At 39.2% G+C, this 21,891-nt stretch overlaps 1 protein-coding gene across 3 annotated transcripts in view; it reads right to left on the bottom strand.

Annotated features, from left to right (window-relative positions):
- The window catches only part of OSBPL3 (oxysterol binding protein like 3), a 111,889-nt gene that overhangs the window by 67,366 nt on the left and 22,632 nt on the right, over positions 1 to 21,891 (bottom strand). For all 3 annotated transcript variants that reach the window (XM_081932913.1, XM_081932912.1, XM_081932914.1), the window contains exon 2: positions 2,029 to 2,153. In XM_081932913.1, the coding sequence (XP_081789039.1) occupies positions 2,029 to 2,121 (93 nt within the window). In that variant the 5' untranslated portion in view covers positions 2,122 to 2,153. The remainder of the gene's footprint in view (positions 1 to 2,028; positions 2,154 to 21,891) is intronic.

Below are 21,891 nucleotides of genomic sequence, written 5' to 3'. Positions count from 1 at the left end.
TGTTTCAGCAACATGCAAATGCTTTCTGAGACCTTATAAAGATTTGATGATTTAAACTATTTTAGCTATGTTTTTGTTTAATAAGCTGAATAAGCAGAATAGAAAAGGAATTTTCTTACTCTTTACCTGTAAATGATTTTAAATGGAACATTCATTTATTTTTATTTATTTATTGAATTATTATATTGCCCATCTCATCTTAGTGACACTGGGCAGTTTACAACTGAGCATTTACAATAAACGCCATTTCTCTAATAATTGGAGTTCATAAAAACATAGCAAAAGATGAAACTCAGTTGCATTTGTCTACTGAACTTTTGTGCTTCCAGATTCTTTCAACAGCAGTTATTGAGGGTTGAAAAGTTGGTTCCCTCGCCTCTCCCCCCGGCCTCTTTATTATTTGGCAATAAACCTTACAGAAGCACTGGATTTGCCTCCTTTGAAAACAGTCTGCTAGGCAAATGGATCTGCAATCCATCAAATCTTTTCTTATTCTTTTATTTGTTTCAAAGGATGTGTCATAGAGACCTTGAAAATATGTGAGCAAGTCTGACTTTCAAATGTATGTGTGTGTCTGAGAGAGAGACAGACAAATCGACTCAGTGAGACATGACATGAAAGCAAAATCTCATCTTAATGCTGATTTTTTCCTAGTATACTACCAAAGTAACTTACAAAACACATGATCATTATAATCAAGCTGATCTAAAATCTTAGAATGTTAATTTTCAATTGTGTTGTTAATACACAGTCAAAGGATGATTATAAACATGAAGCTGGTACCAGGATTAGCAGTTGATATCATCATGAGAAATAATACATTTAATCTACATTCTTGAGAAAGTGAAGTAAGTCAATGAATTTTTATACAAGAACAGATCTAGGGAGAACTTCTGGTCCCTGGATTGCATCTAATGTTCTTTATTATTTTGTTTATTAATTCAAGTATATATATTTTTTCTACTGAAATAAATATGTACTACAAAAATACTCTCCAATATTGTTACTGAAAAGGAAGGAGGAAAATAAGCATCAGAAGGAACTTCCAATAAAAAAATAAGTGGTAATATTTCCCTGAGATCTATTGTACATAACCAAAAATATTATGATTCTCTAATTATGTTGGAAAACATCTCCCATTATTCATAATCAACATGTCAAATGCTTCGTTTGTGGAAGTTTTCCCATAACACCATTACAAAAATAAAAAAATAAATAAAATAAGTGAGAAACATTGCTTTATAAGTAAATAAAGTTTTTCATTACCTTCAAAATATGCAATTTATTTATTACTTCACAATAAGAAAATGACTATCCTAAAATTATTAAAAATGATCTTAGTTCTATATAATAAATAAAATGGCTAACTAATTAAATCCTGGAGTCTTGCTGGTAGCTTACTAAGATTTTGATAAATTAGAAGCCATTACAAAAACTCAGCAATAATTTCTAATGATGGGGCTGTTCAAATGATCTCTTTTTCTAAATTTTATAAATATGGAACCAGATCATTTTGGATGAGGCAGGGTGAGTATAAATACAATCACATAATGCAATGTATAAAATTATCTACTTTCTATATTAGTTAATAGTTATAACTATTATTTTAATAATAAACCTGTTTCTTGTTATGCTGAGCCTAATTTTCCAAACTGATTTGCCCAAGGATTACTTTCACATATAATCATTTAAATACATGAACCCATTTTTCTGTAAAAAAAATTTTTTTTAAAAATGTGTGACATTATTCTTGTTTCAAGTAAACGAATTCTCCAGAAAATGCTCTGCTAGAATGAAATATCAATACTGTGATTTACAAGAGAATGATAAGTCTTATAATCGGTATATGACGCCATGTTGACACAAAATGTCCGAAATTCATGGACTTACTGATATTACATGCTCAATATATCAGATTGGTTCTTTGAAATAGTCATATGGCCAGGACTTAATATATTATATATTTGGTTCATGTTCTTCACAAATCTAGAAGTTTGTAAACAAAGATTAATATAACTTTGCATTTACCTGCCGACTTCCTTGTTTAGAAGAACAGCTGCTGGTACTTCTTGAAGGTGACAAGGCATTCTGAGACACCCCCAGATTCTTTTCTTCAGTCATGATTGTAGAACAAAATTCTTCTGATCAAATCACTTACAACAGCATCAGAAGGATGGGAAGAAATAGAAGAGAAAGAGCAGTCATTTCTTTCCCTCATACATTCCAATGACATTCCTAAGAAAGGAGGGGACCCAATATATACATTTCACTTGATAGTCATAGGAACACCAGGAAAGAACTATGTTTTTACAAATGAAAAAACCTCAATAGTTTGTTACGAAATTGCAAATTAATCTGCAAGTTAATCTGTGATACAATACAGGTAGTCCTCGATTTACAACCACAACTGAGTCAAAATTTTCTGTTGCTAAGTGAGATAGTTTTTAAGTTAATTTTGCCCCATTTTATGATCTTTCTAGCCACAGTTGTTAAATGAATCACTGATATTGTTAAGTTAGTAACACAGTTGTTAAGTGAATGTGGATTCCCCACTAACTTTTTTTGTTAGAAGGTCACAAAAGATGATTACATGAGCCTGGGACATTGCAAGCATCCTAAGTATGAGTCAGTTGCCAAATGTCCAAATTTTGATCATGTGACCAATAAGATAACATCATAAATGTTAAAAACTTTTTTCAGTGCTGTTGTAACTTGGAATGATCATTAAATGAACTATTTTAGATAGCCCCCAAATTTTGAAAAATAATAACAAAATAGATTTGAAGGAGCCGTGAAACTATATTTCAATGAAAAATCATATGTTGCCATAATTTTATTTATTTCTCTGAAGACATAAAATAAAAACTGTGGGAGAACATATAATATTAGGGAGATGATTTTCCTAATATTAGAAATAGCCTTCCTGAGGATATTTCTCTTCAGATGGTTTTATTAATAAGCACTCTAGTTTTCTATGAATGTTCTGCGGTTGAACTAATTATATGCAATCATATCAAGTCAGATTTTGTGATTACAGGGACAATTAAGGTCAAACTATCAACAGCAATAAGCCTAGGTCCTTATCCATTCTCTTTTTCTTTTCCCTCTCTCTCATTTTTCTAATCAAACACCATCTCATTAAATTATCTGAGTTTCTGTTTGCTGAATATTGCCTCATGTCAGTCTTTATTCTTCCATAAAAAACTGATAGGTTCTTCTTGGAGTCTGTTGTACTTTCACCACCATTCAAAGCATTTATTTTCTTCCTCTCCCATTTGTAATATATTAAATTGTTACAGCTATATATTGACATCAGTGGTGGGTTTCCAATTTTTTTTACTACCAGTTTGCTCGTGCGCACATGATGCTTCTGTGCATGTGGGCAGGTGGAGCGTCCCACCACCACCATTACTGGTTCGCCCAATCCAGGCAGAACGGGCAGAAACCAACCTCTGATTAACATTGAAAATATCTTTACTATGATTACCTTCTATTCTAATACTGATCTCTTTAATTTTCCACTGTCATCCCTACCCTACATCAGAACTTAAGGAAACAAATCTACTACCACTTTTATTTATTTGCCATCATTTATACTTTTATTCAGTATGGTTACTGAAATTACTTTCGTATTAACATTTAACATTCATCTGGAATTTTTTCTTTCCGTTCATACTTTCATAATCAGATATTCTAAATTGTAATTACTTTCAGCTAACAAAATGATTATCTGTTTCAGTCTCCAATTATGGTTCAATTTGTCAACTCTTCCGATTTCGCCAGCCTTATATTGGTTGTTAAACAGTTATAGTGACACTATGGTAATTGTCCATCCATCTCTAGCTTTTCTGCAACTTTGCTTTTATTTCTTAATGTATGGATATATTCTTCTTTGTCACAGTTTAAAGAAAACTTTGCAGAAGGAATCAGCACAATAATTTAATAATTTGCGTAGTTCCTTCATGTCTTTTCTTTGGGTCGTGCAGTCTTTTTTCATATTGCTTATAGTTATTAGCACTTTAATTGTTTCTTCCCATGCAACTTTTTCATCAAAATACTAATTAACCTTTTATGCATGTACATTAACTGAATATAAACTTATGGAATAACATGAAAGCATTAAAGTATCATAGTGAATGCTGAAAAATTCATTCAGATAAACTTCATACATAAATATATACATAAATGCATGTGCGAGTGTGTGCGCGCACACACAGTCATAAAATATCATACTTCTTGTCTAATAAGATTGAATGTTCCAGTTTACATTTATTACTGGGTCTGGTAGGAAAACAGTAACCAAAGCCAAGAATTGCAGTCTATATCTGAAATAGAAACTTTGCTAGCAGACCCTCTGAGAATTATGTCAACTATAGTACCGTAACCAGGGAAACAGATTCTCGTTACCGTATAAAGACATTGTTTAAAAAAGCAATACCTTTCACAACTCAAACAGGAAAGAAAGTGTTTTGATAATATACTATATCAAAAGGAATCTCAGATACAGTAGGAATTTCCAAATTGATGTTTTGAAACATTTTGGATTCTGAGCCGATTAGTTTAGTTTGTTTGAGGGAACAGAATAAAAGCTGTTATTTGATTATTTTTGCTGTGATTTATTGGATGCCACACCAAAACCAGTTTTAGAATTTTCTTTTAAATTATAACATTGTAGGAAGCTCCTGCTGTGGTTCAGCTGCAATTACCCACAAAAGGGAGTTCTTGTCTTACCTCACTTATATAACTTCATAGGTATATAAAATAGTAACTATTTTAACTATTTCAAATTCTCATATTTTTCTATAGACTCTTTTCAACTGGTCATGAACTAACATCTGATTTATTAAAGTTGGTTTTCTTTAAATGCTGGAATTAGCTTTCATTTGCACAATAGAAATAGAGAATATTTTCTGCTGGACATCTGTACTTTTAAACATATTTCCTTTGATTCTCCCAATTTATCTTCCCTATTTATCTTCCCTAATAAATGAGGATATATTTATGGCAAGTAGGAAATCCTGTCACATCTACTAATACGTCACTTGAATGAAAGCATGCATATACACCCAAAGAAAACTCAATAGGGCCTCGGTCGGAATCCTGACAGTTATAATTTACCTGGAAGGCTTAAAATATTAAGAACAACTTAATGACAATATTTGTAGTTCAGCACCCAATAAAACTAATTTGTATGTATAAATTCATCATGATTGTTCCAGTTTCTATATCTCTAAGTGCACAAAGTATCCTTTTAAAAGTCTAAGTACGGGTAATTCTCAAATTACAACCAATCATTTAGTAAGTTTTTGAAGTTAGAGTGGAACTGAAAAAGTGATTTATGACCAATAAATTTTCAGAGTTATGCCCGTTGTAGCATCCCAATGATCACATGATCAAAATTTGGATGATTGGAAACTACCGTGCATTTATGATGGTTGCAGTGTGTTGGACTTTGTGATCACCTTTTTGGCATGTTCTGAACAAGAAAAGTCAATGGGGAAGCCAAATTCACTTAAGAACCATGTTACAAACTTAACAACTTCAAGGTTTCTCTTAACAACTATGGCAAGGAAAGTCATAAAATGGGGCTGAACTCATTTAACAACTGTCCTGCTTAGCAACAGAAATTTTGAGCTCAATTGTGGTTACAAAGTTGAGGATTACTAGCTAAATGAGAATTCATCCAAGTGCAAACGACGTTGTTTTCAATTAATTGATCAGTTTCTATCACCCTCCAAGTCTTATTTTTATGAACTGATTCTGCTTTTCTAGTTATTCTTTCTGTGCCGGTGGAAGGCGCTGTGTATTGGGGGCACTGTACCCCCAACCGCCATTGGGAGACCGCCAGCACTGTCCGGTGCCTCCTGGTGCAGGTGAGCTGCGCTTGGCTTATGAGGCTTCAAGTCAAGACCGCGTAAGCATGGCTGTCCCAGCAAGAGTAGCGGTTGCCTCCGTTGCGTCTGAAGGCGGCCAGGAGTGGCAGGTACTGTGGGTGCGAGTGGGAGGCGCTAGAAGCCTCTGGGGGCGGGGGAAAGCTATTTTTGCCCCTCTGGAGCCTGGGGAGGGAGAAAAACAAGACCATTGCACACTAAATGTAGAGAGGGTGGGGGTTGTGTGTGCATGGTTTGTTTGTGCATGCACACGGGGTCACGCACATAAGATTATGCATGTGGCCCACGACCCCCCTGCGCTTCCCCTGCTTTTAGCATATATATATATATATTCTCTTCTATTGGAGTGGGAGTGTAAATTGTCAGAAGACACTACAGTATTATGGAATCTCTTTGCTGTCACCATAACAGAATCTGATTTCTACAATCTGTTACACTATTTTTATATAGCAAAGATATGATTTTACTCCCAATTCCACATTTATCCTCTTGGAATGAAATATTAGAAAAAGTGGGAAGCAGAGTTGCTATGGAGCATTTATACATTTTTGCTGTTGCTTAGCACTTTCTATGGTTCTTTATAAATTATGGCTCATCTCTAACCTAGTAGTTATCCATTTTATTTTTAGAATATACAAAACAGTGCCTATAAATACTACCTACTTTATCATTCAAGCAATTCTTCCCTAACCACTACCAAAAAGAAAAAGAGAAAAAGAAAACAAGCTCATTTTCTATTATTGTCTGGGCAAGTATTTTAAGTCCTTAGCACAAAAATTTTCACTATCCTGAAACAATAGATTTTTGATGTGATCCACATAACAACAATAAAACTATTTTGTTCAAAGATTTTGACTTAAGATCCAATCAGGAAAAGATAACAAAAAGTTCCTTGACTTTTCCCCCATTTAAAGCAAGAGAAATTGACCTGAATAAAGTATACAAGGATAAAGGGTTTTTCAAATCCTATAAATCCTTTAAGATTTCACATTAGCCCTAATCCAGGATCAATTCAGCATTCTGTTTCGCATAGCAAATTAGTGAAAGGCAGCATTATAACACTTTATGATTGGAAGAAAAGTTCTTACATTATTCAAGATTACTTATGCTCTATTTTTTTTTTCAACCCACATTTTTAGCTTTTTAGCTTTGGTATTAATTTGCATCTAGGATCATTTTTGAAGATTTCTGAAAGTTGTTTAGAAACTATGTTTTGTTCTGAATAGCTCTAGATTACTAATAGGAACTGAGAAATGTAAAATATTATAACCGTATTACAACAATTGCACTGTATCTCATTTGGCTCCTTGGTACAATTCTAAGCGCTCTTTATTTTTCAAGCTCTTTATTAGCCTGCACTGGCCTACGTTCTCCTTTATATAGTATGTATCTGACATACAAGAGAGACAACAATCACAGTGGTGGAATCTAAAGTTTAGAATGCCATCCTAGTCGGCTTCATTCTTTAACTAGGAAAGGCTCCTTGAAATAATTCAATATAAGTTTTATGTATTTTTTTAATCATGAGTTTAAAGTTCTGAAAGCGATGTATATTGCCAATTTATCAACCATGATCTATGAGTGTATTTGTCAAAAGTGCTGTGAAATAAGATCCTCCCCCACAGGGGTGGGATTCAACCAGTACAGGAGTACCGGATGGTGAAATTTAGCGTGCCTTCCTGTACCCATTGGTCAGGAGGCGCCGTACCGTAACACTCCATCCCCTCGTTCGCTCTTTCACGTGCCCTGCCCATCTGCATCATGCTGCCGAAAAGTTCTCAGAAGAAGAACCAGAAGAAGAAAGAACTGATGAGTGGCTGGGGTGGAGGGGGAGGATGTTGGGAAAGAGGGAACAGGCAGAGGGACTGCTGGAAGAGTGTGTGCGTGTGCACAGGCTGTGGGTTTTAAAAATGTCTGAGTGAATCCAGGAAGAGGAAAGAGGCAGAAGGGCTGCAAGATACTATAGGAACACAAACTTCCAGCCTCTCTGCCTCTTCCCTCTTCCTGGATTCACTCAGGCGTTTTTAAAACTCAGAGTCTGTGCACATACAAGATGTTTTTAAAACTCACAACCTGTGCACACACAAGACATTTTTAAAACTCACAGCCTGTGCACACACAATATGTTTTTAAAACTCACAGCCTGTGCACAGCACACACTCTTCCAGCCCCTCTGCCTCTTCCCTCTTCCTGGATTCACTCAGATGTTTTTAAAATCCACAGCCCATGCACACACAAGACGTTTTTAAACCCACAGCCTGTGCACACGCATTCACTCTTCCACTCTTTTAAAAACATCTGAGTGAATCCAGGAAGAGGGAAGAGGCAAAGGGGCTGGAAGTGGGGGTGTAAAGTGGTCAGTAATGTTGAAGACCGGCAAGGACAGCCATATTTCCTCTGTAAGTAGCTGTTTTATTGTTTTGTGTACTTATTTTATTCTTATTTAAGTAGTAAGTGCAAAAAATAATAAATTTTCTTTTTATATCTTCTTTTTGTAGGTCATTCTTTGGGGCAAAGAATTCAGTGACATCGACTTGGCCACTCTCACCCAGTCACATGACTGCCAAGCTACTCCCACCCAGTCACATGATCACCAAGCCACTCCTACCTGATCACTACCAAGCCACTCCCACAAAACAGGCCACACCTACAGAATAGGTTTTAACAAATTTTGAAACCCACCACTGTTCCCCCAGAAATCTACCGCTTTCTAAACTTGCAAAAACCATGTATTTTTCAAAGTGTAACTAAACTGAATTGAATGCCCCAATAATGGAATATTTTAATTATTGTGTGTTTATTATTAAAGCTTGAATGTTCCCCTGATTGAGAGCAAAAGAGACATGAAGAATTTTCTCACAAGACCAGGTATTCACATCAGCTGTTTTTGTCAAAACAATGAGTCTCTGCTGTACTTGGGTTATCTGTATACACCATAGACCTTTAATCAAGTATGTTTCCTCAAAATATATCAATAGCCGCCCCTCATCTCTTCCATTAAAAACTTCCTTTCAAAAATACTTTGTACCCTTTACTGTTCATGAATAAAGCAACCAGCTCTTTCATTTATTCAGCAGTTACGGTTAGTTGTATTGCTGCAGCTTTTGAATATTTTATAGCCTGCTGTCCTTCCTCATTAGTCTGAAAGGGATGAAAAATCAGGTAGCATTACTTCTCAAAAATAATTAGATTTGGAAAATCCCTACAGGGACAAGATGATAGACTGATTTATTTACAAATCAATTACTCTTGTTATTCTTAGCATACATGGGGAAGAAAAGCAATGCAATGATTCTGAGCAGAGCCATGGAATCAAAAATATAGTAAAGGTAAGCTATTTAAGGGTGAGATGGATAAGAACAAGAGTTGGATAAGGGGTTAAGTACTGCTTCTGTTGAGGAAGCTGCTTTACATTAAAAAAAAAAGCAAAAGCAGTATTGAAACAAGTCAGCAATTTTTGGATCCACGTTTCCCTTCCCCCAGCTGTGCCCAGGCTTGCAAGGAGAGGAGACAGGGCAATAAATTCTCAATGATATCTATGGACAAGCAGCATCAAAGAGACACTGAAGGTTATCTCTCTCCTCCTCCTCTCTCTATATATTTGTGGAGAAAATAGAGGGGTTTTGGAAGAATAAAATCCCTACACTTATCATAGCACAAAAGCAGAAGAAATTATATTGTTAGTTGTTCCCCCTAAACAAGAAAGTTGGGGAATGCCCTCAATTTCCAATTATCTATATTTCCCTATTTATTTCTTAACTACAAAAATATGTTTGACCGGTTTAAAGACGACATCTTAAATTGTGATTCAGTATTGATGTAGGGCAGTGATGGCTAACCTTTTTGTCCTTGTGTGCTGAAAGCGTGTTTGTGTGCACAACAGCACACACCTGCATGCCCACACCCATAATACAATGCGCACGTGGCCCCCGAACCTTCCCCTGCACATGCGACCCATCCCCGCACCCCATTTTGGACCTAGCAGGCCTCCCTGAAGCCTCCTGGGACCGAAAATGGGGCATGGGGGATCGCCCCCCCCCCTTTGCATGCCTACACTGTTACAGAAGTTATGTTGGCCTTGTATGCAGCTTTATTCCTCTCTAGCATTCATCTCCATTGTTCAGTGAGGCATTTCCTGTCTCTCTGGGATTTACCTCTATCTGCTCCTGTGAGCGACTTCCTGTTCCTGTTGGATGTATATTTATGGCTTGTATAGTGTTTTGCAGAGACCTGAAAATCAAATGGCCGGCAGCCATGCTTAATGGAGCTCAGGTAGGGCTTGCGTGTCCATAGAGAGGCTTCCGTATGCCACCTGTGGCATGCATGCCATAGGTTCGCCATCACGGATGTAGAGACTTGATTATTGTGAGGGCTTTGATTTAATGTTTAATTTAAAGCCATTAGGATAAGTTGTGGATCCATAAAAGTGATGTTTTTATATATGTAGAAATAAATCTTGTTTGTATCTTACCTGAGATATGGATCACTTGATTAGAGCTATTTCCATTCAGTTTCAATGTTTTTCCTTCTATAGTACTACAGATTAAGAGTAATATTGTAGATGGATCAGTGATTCTCAATCTATGGTCCTCGGACCCCCCCAGGGGGTCGCAATGTCATCACAGAGGGTTCATAACGGCTTGAAGAAATCTTATGATTTAAATTTTGAGTTAAGGAGGTCCATGTCCATGGCCATAAAAGGTAGGGGTCTGTGATGAAGGAAAAGTTGAGAACTACTGAAATAGATTTTTGTTAGTGTTTTTAGCAGCATACTGTGACACTAAAATACCCCTTTCATAGCATTTTACAAAGAAAAGGCTAATCGGAAAATATGAAACAAAAGAATAACAAAGGGAGAATGAAATGAAAAACAGAATGGAAATAATTTCTGTTCTATTTAATGTTTTGGGATCAATTTTAAACATTTTGACAGTAGCATCAAGCTTTATGTAGCAAGTTAAAAGATTACATTCTCAAAACAGGGGTGTGAAACTTGCAGTGTGCTTAGATGGGGCCCGCAGCCAGCCCTGAGAACAGCAAAGGACGGGCTTGCCTCTGCCAGTGAAAACAGATGTGTGGCGTGCCCGGGCTCCGTTTCCGGCCACGATGGCCTCCTGCAAACCTCTGCAAGCGAAAATGGACCGGGGGGGGGGGGGAGCTACATATGGTCTCCCGAAGCTCCATTTTCAGTGGCAAGAGGATTGCAAGAGGCCATTGCAGCTGAAAATGGAACCTCAATGAGTGATGTGGAGCTGGCCACGCCCACGCTGGCCAGGGCCCTCGGGCCCCCCAAGGTCAAACACAACCCTGGTGCGGCCTTCAACGAAATCAAGTTTGACAACCCTGCTCTAAAAGGTCATTGATCAGCCACTTTCCTCTCTAGTGGTTAAGGAGAAAGCTAGAGGTCAGGAGATTGTGAGTTCTAGTGCTGCCTTACACATGAAAGCTGGTTGGGGGACTTTCAGCCAGTCATTCTCAACTCATCTCACAGGGTGATTGTGGGGGGAGGACTAAAGAATATTGGAGGATGAAAGAATATTGTGTTATGTTCCCTGGTGGGATATAAATAAATTAACAAAATCCTTTGAAGAAAGGATTTTTGGTTACCATTTTGCCCCCTGCTCTTTTCTCAAAGGAGGAAAAAAAATCTTCTTTATCACTCCTCCCAATGGAAAAGGATTCTTAGCAATACAGTGCAGTTTTTACATTCACATTCAAGTAATTATAATCAAGTAACAAGCCACATTACATATCCTTACAACAGACTTAAAAGGTACGTTTTCAGTAATTTACAGACATAAAACTGTCAGCTCAAAAGTATTCTGCGCTGCTCCTCAAAGAAAACATTGCAAAGTTATTTTGACTGATAGCTCTTCAGTCTCAAATACAGGAATTCTATTGTGCAACTACCTTTCCTGTGGAACTCAGTCCTTTTAAAACAACTTACACAAGCAGTAGCGAAATTATCTTTTGAATGTAATTCATCAGCAGAATATGACTTAAGCAGAGGAAGAGGTTAATGGCTCATGAGCATGAAATGTAAATGAAAGTCGTGTTTCATTTTACTTGTTATATCAATAGCAAATATGGTGACTCCACTGTGAATAGCTGTCTTAGATGTAAAACTAGTCTCCAAAACTTTATTGTTATGTTAGGTTTTGATTCACTGATTTCTTGGGAAGAAATAAGAGCCAGTTTGGCCTGTGTTTAACACACCAGATTAGAAACCAGGAGATGGGAATTCTAGCCCCTCCTTATCCATAAAAGCCAACTGGATGACGTTGGGACAGTCATTCTTTCTCACCCCAGGAAATAATTTTGATGAATTGCCCACACAAAATACAACAGCCTAGTGATTCCCCAATAATCATTTAAAGAACAAAAGTTAGAAAACCCACCCTTCAAATCCTCTACACATTGAAAAAAATAAAAACAGCATTTGTCTTCCTTAAGTGTCACTCTGGGCATAAAAAGTTGGCTAACTTTCAGCTTTTCTCACCTTACCTTCCCCTGACCACATGCAATGTGTCAGTCCTTTGAAGTAGTCCAAACCACGAAAAAAAGTTAAGAATGCTAATACTTGCACTTAAAGTTACAGAAACAGAATAAGACAATGCCCCTTTTCCTTTTCTCCACTTAACTTAAAAAATGCCCTCAAAGTATGCTTTCTCAAATTACATTCCTGCTTTGGGCTCTGATTCCCTTATCTAACTATTGTCTTGGCTATGTGTGGATCTACTTCCTGTTCCTCAAAATTATTCTTACAGCTTGTTATATCCAGGTATCAGCATATGCAAATATTATTCAGATATAGTAAAGAACATGGAGGAAATTAATAGTTTGTTCCCCAATTTATTGGTGCTAAATCATCTCTAAATAAATGCTAGAAATTTACATGTAAAAAGTAAACAAAGAAAGTTTAGTAATGGTAAAATCTGCTGTACACTATTGCAATGGCCATCTTATTACAAAATTATCTGGTCATTAAGTTATACATTATATCACAGATATGAGTACCCCCTCTCACATTTTGTAAATATTTAAGTATATCTTTACATGTGACAATACTGAAGAAATGACACTTGGCTACAACATAAAGCAGTGAGTATACAGCTTTTATAACTGTAAATGTGCTGTCCCCTGAAAATAATGCTACACACAGCCATTAATGTCTAAACTGCTGGCAACAAAAGTGAGTACATCCATAAGTGATAATGTCCAAAGCAAAGCACACGCTCAGCAAACCAGTTGTTAAACCAGTAGGATGCCACTTCTGGCCCAACTCATCTCATAGGGTTGTTGTTGTGTGAAAAAATAGGTGGAGGAAGGAGTATTATGTATGTTTGCCACCTTGAGTTACATAAAAGGAATAAAGGTGGGATAAAAATCTAATAAATAAATAATAAATAATATGATAGGGGATCCACCAATCAGGAATGACAATAGCAGCTAATAAGCCACTTCCAGCGAGAATCGAGCTGTTTTTACTATTATATAATATTGAATATGTATATTACAACTATTAGATAGCAGTAGCACTAGCAATAGCACTTAGACTTATATACTGCTTTACAGCCCTCTCAAGCGGTTTACAGAGTCAGCATATTGCTCCCAACAATCTGGATCCTCATAATATGTTACTGTATATTTCTATTTTAGCAGTCAATTTCCTGATAGTTTTTCTTAACCATAAGGAGGATTGATTTGATTCCAGTGGGGTTAATGAAATGTTTTTTTTTCTTTCTTCTAAAAACTCTTGGGCATGGCCCATTCACATATACACAAAAGAAAATAAGTTGTTGGTATTTTAAGTATGATATGGAACATAAATTTAATTGTGTGGGAGCTAATGGGAAAACTGGGATCAGATTCTTTGCAGCACTTAGTTCTTTGTCCCAGACCTACTGATTTCAAAATATGAAAGATATTTGAGCCTCTTTCCCTTCTCATGCCCACGATTTTGCTGATGTAAGAACAGCAAAAGCCACCAGACACATCAAAGCAAGCAATGAACTAGTTTATGAAACAAAATGGCTTGGAATATCCAAAGGAAATGAAATCAAAATTACTTAACCCCAAATTCATCTTCCAGCAAAGGTGACTCATTGCACCCTTGAGAAAATGTGGCAATGTGCTACTGTCTGGAACAAATGTGTATGCTCTGATTTTGAGTGCTGGAAAACAATTCAAATTCAACATACCGGAATAAAGCTTACTCTTCCAAAAGGAATGACAGCCGAAAATTACAGCAAGAAGCAATGGAGAATCATCTTGTTTTGATTCTGCTCTTCTTACTGCCTTTCCCTCCACCCCCCACCCTCCTTACTGCAATGAGCTGTATCCCCTTCAGTCTGAAATGAAAACTACCACTTTAAAACTGAATGTGAAGGTTTTCAATGGAAATTAAATCTTCGGCTGTCTATTGTTACCATCCTTTTCTTGAGTATGATATCCCCTCACCTGTAAACATGTGTAGCAGACTGCAGTAGTTTCTGGGAACTGGGGCATTATGTTCATCAAGAAGTAGGCAATTTGGCTTTGCATTGCAACTTTCCTAACTCTTGATCAATTTATCTGGGATATTTTGACTTGAAAGGATATAAAGATGATATCGCTTTGAAAGAGGGAGTACATCTGTGGACAAAACCTTTCTCTGTAGATGTTTGTGTGGGGTTTTAGGTGTTCCTCTTCACAGTTTTAACCTTATGGTGGGATAAAACTATTTTACAAAATGGCTTTTATCCTACAGTTGTTTTCAAGCAGACAAAAAACAAGAGGTTGCAGTTACATTATGGAATACTTACCATAAACCTTGCACAAAATAGTTTATCCACCAGAAATGTTATATACATCAAATTATATCTGGCTCCAGATTGGCAGCACAAACATATTCAACCATCTTGTTGAAATGCAGCAAACATGAAGGGAAGGAAATGTGCAGCTTTATTATCTAATCTGGTTTGCCCCAAGTATAATAAACAACACTCAGCTTTATCAATCTATTTATATGTCAGGTGGGTTATGTGGAAAAATAAAAACAGAATCCAACTTTGTGTCCTCCTAACAATGAGGGATTGTTTTGATTGTTATGCTATCTCTTGTGAAGATGACTTACTGAGAATAAAGTAGACATATGTATATGAAAAAATATTATTCATCCTTCATTATCTTTAGGATTGATACACAATGGTATTGTCTTACAGAAAAGAATACATTGATGACAAAACCTAGAATCTTTAATTTCAATTGCCATGCTAAATACTTAATCTAAGCATTCTTAGTAAAAGATTAAGTTAGAGTTGGAAGGGACCTTGTAGGTCATCTAGTCCAACCCTTCCGCCCAAGCAGGGGACTCTACACCTGTGATGGCGAACCTTTTTTGGATCGTGTGCAAAAAGTGCGGGGAATGCAGGGGGGGTCTTACGCAGGCATGCCACATCCATAATGCAATCTGCAACCCCCCAGCACGCATGCATGCATGACACGCACTCCTTCCCATTTTTTGCATGCTTTTTTTGCCCTACCCAGGCTCCAGAGGCTTTATAGGAGTCTGGGGAGGGCGAAAACAGCCTCCCCCCCCAGAGGCCCTCTAGAGGCTTCAAGAGCTTCCCTGAAATGCTGAAAATTTGGGTGCATCTTATACTCCAAATGTAGCTTTTTCGAAGCTTTTTTTAGCCCTAATGAGGCGCTAACGAGTGAAGCGATCTTCCATGCTTTGCCTGCTTTTCACACTGCTTCTCTCTCCAATGATCAACTGTGCTTTAGAGCTGTTTTTTACCCTCAACCAGGGGACAAAAAGCACGGGTGCACGCTCATAACCAGCACTTATGTGCTGAACTTGACCAGACTAAGGGTGGTAGCCAGATAAATACCTGGCAGGCAGAATCCCCCCCCCTCTATTTTCCTCCCCAAAAACTAAGGTGCATCTTATACTCTGATGCGTCTTATACTCCGAAAATATGGTATCTAATGAAATAATCAATGATGCAATATTGGCATAGTAAAGATCTAACACAGTGATGGCTAACCTTTTCACCATCGCGTGCCAAAAGCGGGGGGAGCCCGGGGGAAGGGGTCGTGTGAGCTCGTTTCTACAACCATAATTCTATGCGCCCTCCCCACCCATGCGAACCCCCGCGCATGCATGTGTGATTCACTGCCTCCCCCTGCTTTTGCCACATGATGGCATGGTGGACCCATTTTTTGCCCTACCCAGGCTCCAGACTCTTTCTAGGAGTCTGGGGTGGGAGAAAACAGCATTCCCTGCCCCCACAAGGCCCTCTGGAGGTAAAAATGGCCCATTGGCCAACTTCCAGTCAGACCAGAAGGCCCATTTTTCGCTCTCCCCAGACTCCAGAGGCTTTCTAGGAGCATGCGGAGGGCAAAAATGGCCTTCCCCACCCCTGGAGGCCCTCCAGAGATCAAAAATGGCACGTTTACCAACTTCTGGGTTGCCCATTGGACCATTTCTCTCTCTCTGGAGGCTTCAGGAGACTTCCCTGAAGCCTCTGGACAGCGAAAAATGGCCGAATGCGCAAACCAGAAGTTCGGGAACGGACTTGCAGTTTGCGCGTTGGGCGGTTTTTCACTCTCCAAAGGCGAGGGCGAAAAACAGTCCAACGTGCAAACTGGAAGTCTGTTCCTGAATGGGAATGGTTCGTTCAGGGAAGCCTCTGGAGGGTGAGAAACAGCCAAAAATCAACTGGCTAGCACATGCATGAGTACTGGAGCTGACAGGGCAACGCCTCACATGCCCTCAGAAATGGCTATGCATGCCACTTGTGACATGCGTGCCAAAGGTTCGCCATTGCAGAACTAGCAGTTATTTAACAGATACACCCAGAGAAAAGATGAAAAGGTTTCTTTCATTGCTCCTCATGATTCCAAGCTATGTGTTTAACTATATCTGTTGACCCAAGTGAGTCCTATTATGTAACAAATAGGATATAGATATCTGTTCATATAGGTTGCTTAGAATCTTTGTTTTGGTGAGATACTTTATAAACTGTTGAATTGAGGCTAACCTATCAGCCATTCTACCTTTCTAATAGCTATGCTGTACCTGTGTTGAATGTACACAGAAATTTCTGCTGGGGAATGAAGCAGTGTGGTATAGCTATTCCACGTTAAGGAGGATTCTTCAAATATCTATACGGCTGTATTAATTACAACCAGTCCATGTTACAGCATGTACATAATTTTCTTTTGATTCCCTGCATTTTTCATAATGGATCTTAATCAAATACACATACAAAAAAAGCACATTTATTTTTTGTATTCCACTTTTCCTAACATAAACATTTTTAATTGCAACTTTTTCTGATGCAACTTTGTTGCAATTTTTCAATGAAATGTTGCTCTACAAAGTTTAGGGAAGTGTTTATGAGGAAGAAGGAAGGAATCCAGGAAATGTGTTTGTTTAAAATTTTAGATCCATCCCTATGCACTATCACAGCTGGCTACATTCCCTCCACACCATTTTATCTTTCTTCTTCTGCTTATCCCCTTTCATTTTGCCTGCAAGTTGAATCAACGAGCAGAGAAAAAGAGAAAATTAAAGGTCTTGTGTCTTGTCTAGTTTCAGAAAAAAAGCTGTGAAAGACACATGCAAATATTGAAAAATAAAATATGCAAGTCACCACTTAAAATTAGCAAGGCACGCTGCCTCCTAGAAAGCAACATCACTTGAATGGAAATACACCAATTGATTCTTCAGATGATTTACTAAAACTAAACTAAATTCCCCCAAAATTTGCAGGGTGACATGCCATTCATCTCATTCAAAAGCTTCCCTAAGATTGGATAGCATTCCTTGAAGATAATGCCTGGCATTTATTTTTATTTAAAAATGATAACTGAAGAAGCTTCTTGGCTGAGAAGCAAAATCTTCAAGGAAAAAAAAACAGTTTAGTTACCTTTTGAAAAAGCACCCTTGGGACAATATTTTTTTAATGTTTCATTAAAACTACTGCAAGTCTTTGGGGCATGGTGAAAATAAAATGCATATATCACTCATCTTTTTTCCTCCATTGTGAAAGGACTTTAGTAAAGTAAATGATGCCTTTTCACCCATTCCAGAAAAAAAAACATCCTATCAGGCATTCTTAATTTTGGATTGCCTCACTGTTGAATAGAATAGATTATTAATATTTCGTAAGAGTGTTAAAATAGCTTATCTCCATGTCAGTTGTGATATATGATATATAATAAGGACTAACATTTAAAAACCCTACTTGTAAGTACAGGCATGCAAGCAAATCCAAACAACTTGCCCAATTCAGCTTACTGCTTCCTTCAAGCACCTTCCCTCCTTTCACACTATCATGCTTGCCAATTTGACAGCTTTCATAACACATTGCTAATGATCATGAGTGAATAAATAGAAGTTACTCTCTTCAGTCCAGCAGTCAAAATAGGCCAAAGTAGGAGTGAGATGACCGAATAGAAGCTAACTTTTATGTAAGATGTAATTCTGAACCCGAAGCAATAATCTCTGTTAGAGAGGGAAAAAAGATTAATGGGATTTTAAAAGAACTCTTCCTTTGAATCTCCAAGAGTTGCAATTACATCTCATGTTTTTTTTTAAATATAGCAGTTATGCAGTTAAGATCATAATTTCTGTGTGTCACTGAAGGCTGTACATTATTTGCTTCAGATGAGCAGCGCTGTACTTTGCTGCTTTCAATTTTGAAGGGAAGGTATATACTTTATTCTGATTTAAACCCTTTCTCCATTGAAGATACATGCATTTTTAAAAATTACCTTCCTACAGAAAGTTAAGGCAATCCCATAGGTAGCTCGTCAGGTTTGTTGGAATGTATACTCCTAGCTTAACCCAGGCTACTTTTATAGAAAAGGCTTTGCACTTGTCTGAAAGCATCTCCTCTATGTGTTCTGGAACAGGAGCTTTTGGGGACAAGGAAAAGAATGGAGTAGAACCCCCTGCTCTATGGGAATTGGTTCTATGGCATTTATCTGGAGGTGATGCAAGATCTCTGCCTGCATGCATTGTCCTTTGGGAAGGGAGGTGGAAACTGGACAGCAGATGAAAGTTCGCGGGGGAAGGGATAGGAATTCCAAGGTCAGGCCTGGCCTGATCGTGTTGAGAACCCAAGTGTCCGTTGTGATCAACTTCCATTGGGCAGCATAAAGTTGGAGATGGCCGCCTATGGGAGAATCCCATAGTGGTCACTTGGACCTATGGTAGGAGCGGTTGTTTGAACCACCACGAAAGGGGCGTCGGAAAGACTGTTGCTGTCGACCCTTATCTTTGAAAGATGACCTGTCCTGGCAACACTCATTGCCCTGGGGGTAAGGTCTCTGAAAGGAGGGACCTGCACCCGAGTTGTCATTCCCCCGAAAGGACTGCTTCCGAAAAAAGGAATTGTTCTTCCTGTCAGCCTTATGGGCAGTAGATGTTTATCCTTGGTCTCGATTAGGAATTTGTCTAATGTGTCACCAAACAACTGTCCTCCCTTGAAGGGAGCGGAAGCAAGCTTCCATTTCGACTTCACGTCCGCTTGCCAGTGACAAAGCCACAACAGACGCCGTGAGGTCACATTTGAAGCCAGAGCCTGGGAGGCAAATTTTGCAGCATTGAGTGAAGCATCAGCCGAATACTACACAGCTGCTATAATTTTGATAAGGTCATGCATCCATCTGGAGCCCTCTGAGGGGGGATTCACTCTCAATTGCCTCAGCCAAAGCAGTGAGGCTCTAGAACAAAGCCGCTGTAGATATCTTAATAGAACAGGCGGCCGCCTGGTGGGTCTTGTGACATGCTTTCTCAGCCTTTCTGTCCTCGGCTTTGAGCCCTTCAAGGAGGTCAGCCAGTAGAACAGAATTGGAAGTGAGAGATATCACTGGAGCCTCCACCTGTGGAAGCTCCAAGATATCCTCCAAATTATTCTCCACAGAATAGAGGTGTTTGTCAGCCCCACTAGGGTTGGTCAGTGATCCAGGCTGTGCCCACTGGCGCTGGATCACGTTTACAAACAGCTCAGCACAGGAACCAGGTCCTGCACAGGAGCAGTCTCTTTGAATAGTCCTGGTTATGATCCTGGGTCCCAGAGGGAGCTGGAGCTCCCTGAATGGGGGTACCTTCCTGAGTAGAGGCCTTCGCCTTGTGTAGTATTGCTTTAAAGAGGGAAGGCCTGAATAATTCAGTGAAGGCAGATTTATCTGGGATAGGAGTCTCATCTTCTGAGAGTTCCCGTTCCCCAATGTTATCCTCCTCTAATACAGATTCCTCCGTGGCAACGGAGATGCCTGGGGAAGGAGGTCCCTGAGTTTGCCCACTCTAGCCAGGCTTGTGCCTAGATTTGGCAGAGGAGCTTCTGGCAGCCTGTTTCTTTCTGGTCATTCCAGAAGCAATGCCCCTCTCAATGGCCTGCTCAATAACCCTCTGCATCTCAACCGACAGATTGGGCCCCTGGTCTTCATCAGGCCGGGGTCTACATGCCCTCCCCCTGTCTGAGCCCCCTAAGGGATCAGGTTCTCCTCCGCCATGGCAGACTCAAAGGGACAGGATTCCTCAATCATTGAGGAAGAATCCGGATAGCCTAGAGAGGTTGCAGGAGAGGGAGCCTGGCATTCGTCATCTTCCAATGAAGGAGATATGGCTCTTGGTGGACGAGGCTGGGAGGGAGAATCCTGCACCTGGGACAAGTTTCTTGGATCACGGGAAGGTTGCCCAGAGGATAGGGATAGCCTTTGGGCCCTTTCAAAAGTCTTCGTCTGCAGGCCTCAGCTCTAGATGGGGCCTTGCCACCTCTGGGATTAGGGATCCCCTTTCCCTTGGTGCTCTTACTGCCCTGTTCTACCCCAGGAGGGTCCGGCCTACTGCGTTTTGGCGAGGAGGCAGGATGTTCCTCTGGCACCCTCTTGCCACTGTCAGCCATGATGTTCTTCAGCTGGATCGAAGACAGACTCACATGGCTCTTCTGGGAGACTCTGCAGGCAGTAGGCTGGCACAGGCGCAAGCTGGGAGCTGCTGTGCACTGCGCAGATATGTCCGTGGGACAGGAGTATGACCAGGCAGCCAAAATTCTCCTAGGCTGCAATATAGATGGTCTGGAGGGAGGAGGCCTTGCCGGAGCCCCGAACGAAGACCAAAGACTCCCTCGCAGCAATCTGCAGGCTGGGAGGAAAAGCAAAGTAACTCCAAACGGCTGGCAGCGAAAAACGCATGAAAAACGCTTTCAAAATGGCCACCTCGCTCTCGGACACTCAGGGAACTGTCAGGCATAAATGGGAGCCTCCGCCGAGGACTCCGGCAGCCGCAGATGAAGGTGAAGACAGCCGTGGGAAAAGGAAGCCTCCTACCTTCCCTTGCGTTCGCCAGCAGTCGCTGGACAAATGCCCCGACAATCGCAGGCTCCACAGCAATGCGGAACCTGGAAATCCGAAAGCATCACCAGCGATCTTTATTTCTCAGCAAACGACAAAACTACGAAAATCTAAGCTAACTAATGGAAAGTCCCAGTCTATTCACACAAGAACTGAGGAGCTCCCCAAAACGTGCCGAATTGGGCTGGACTGAGTTTTTGAAATGAACCTCAATGAGGAGAGGAGGCGTGGTTAAGAATTTCAACTCAGTCCTTGGACGAATAGGCTGAGTTTAACCCATGCTTGGACTCTCCAAGTAGTGCACAGGAGAAATGTTTATTTTAACTTTACCTCGTTTTGGAGTGATAGCTTTTATATCTGGGCTGATAAACGGCAGACAACTATTAGAAAAACTTATTGTGTTCAAAAGTATTGTACATCTCTCACAAATAGAATTGTGTTGATGAAAATTACCTCTCAAGGCAGGTTAAAATCCATAATAATAAATATTTCTTCATTGTGTTTTCCCCCAGCTTCTCCACTTTGGCCCCTCCAGTTGTTTTGGCGCTGTGTTTGCTAGAATTTCTTGCCATTTGAATAAACCTTGTTTGTTAGAAATTTTTAGAGTTTCAGTCCCAGTATTATATTTATTCCATGGAGATAAATAGTGCCA

Source organism: Natrix helvetica, assembly GCF_964273705.1.
Source record: "Natrix helvetica genome assembly, chromosome: Z".
Classification (NCBI taxonomy): Eukaryota; Metazoa; Chordata; class Lepidosauria; order Squamata; family Natricidae; genus Natrix; species Natrix helvetica.
The sequence above is the reverse complement of the archived record's forward strand: the minus strand, read 5'-3'. Positions and strand labels throughout refer to the sequence as shown.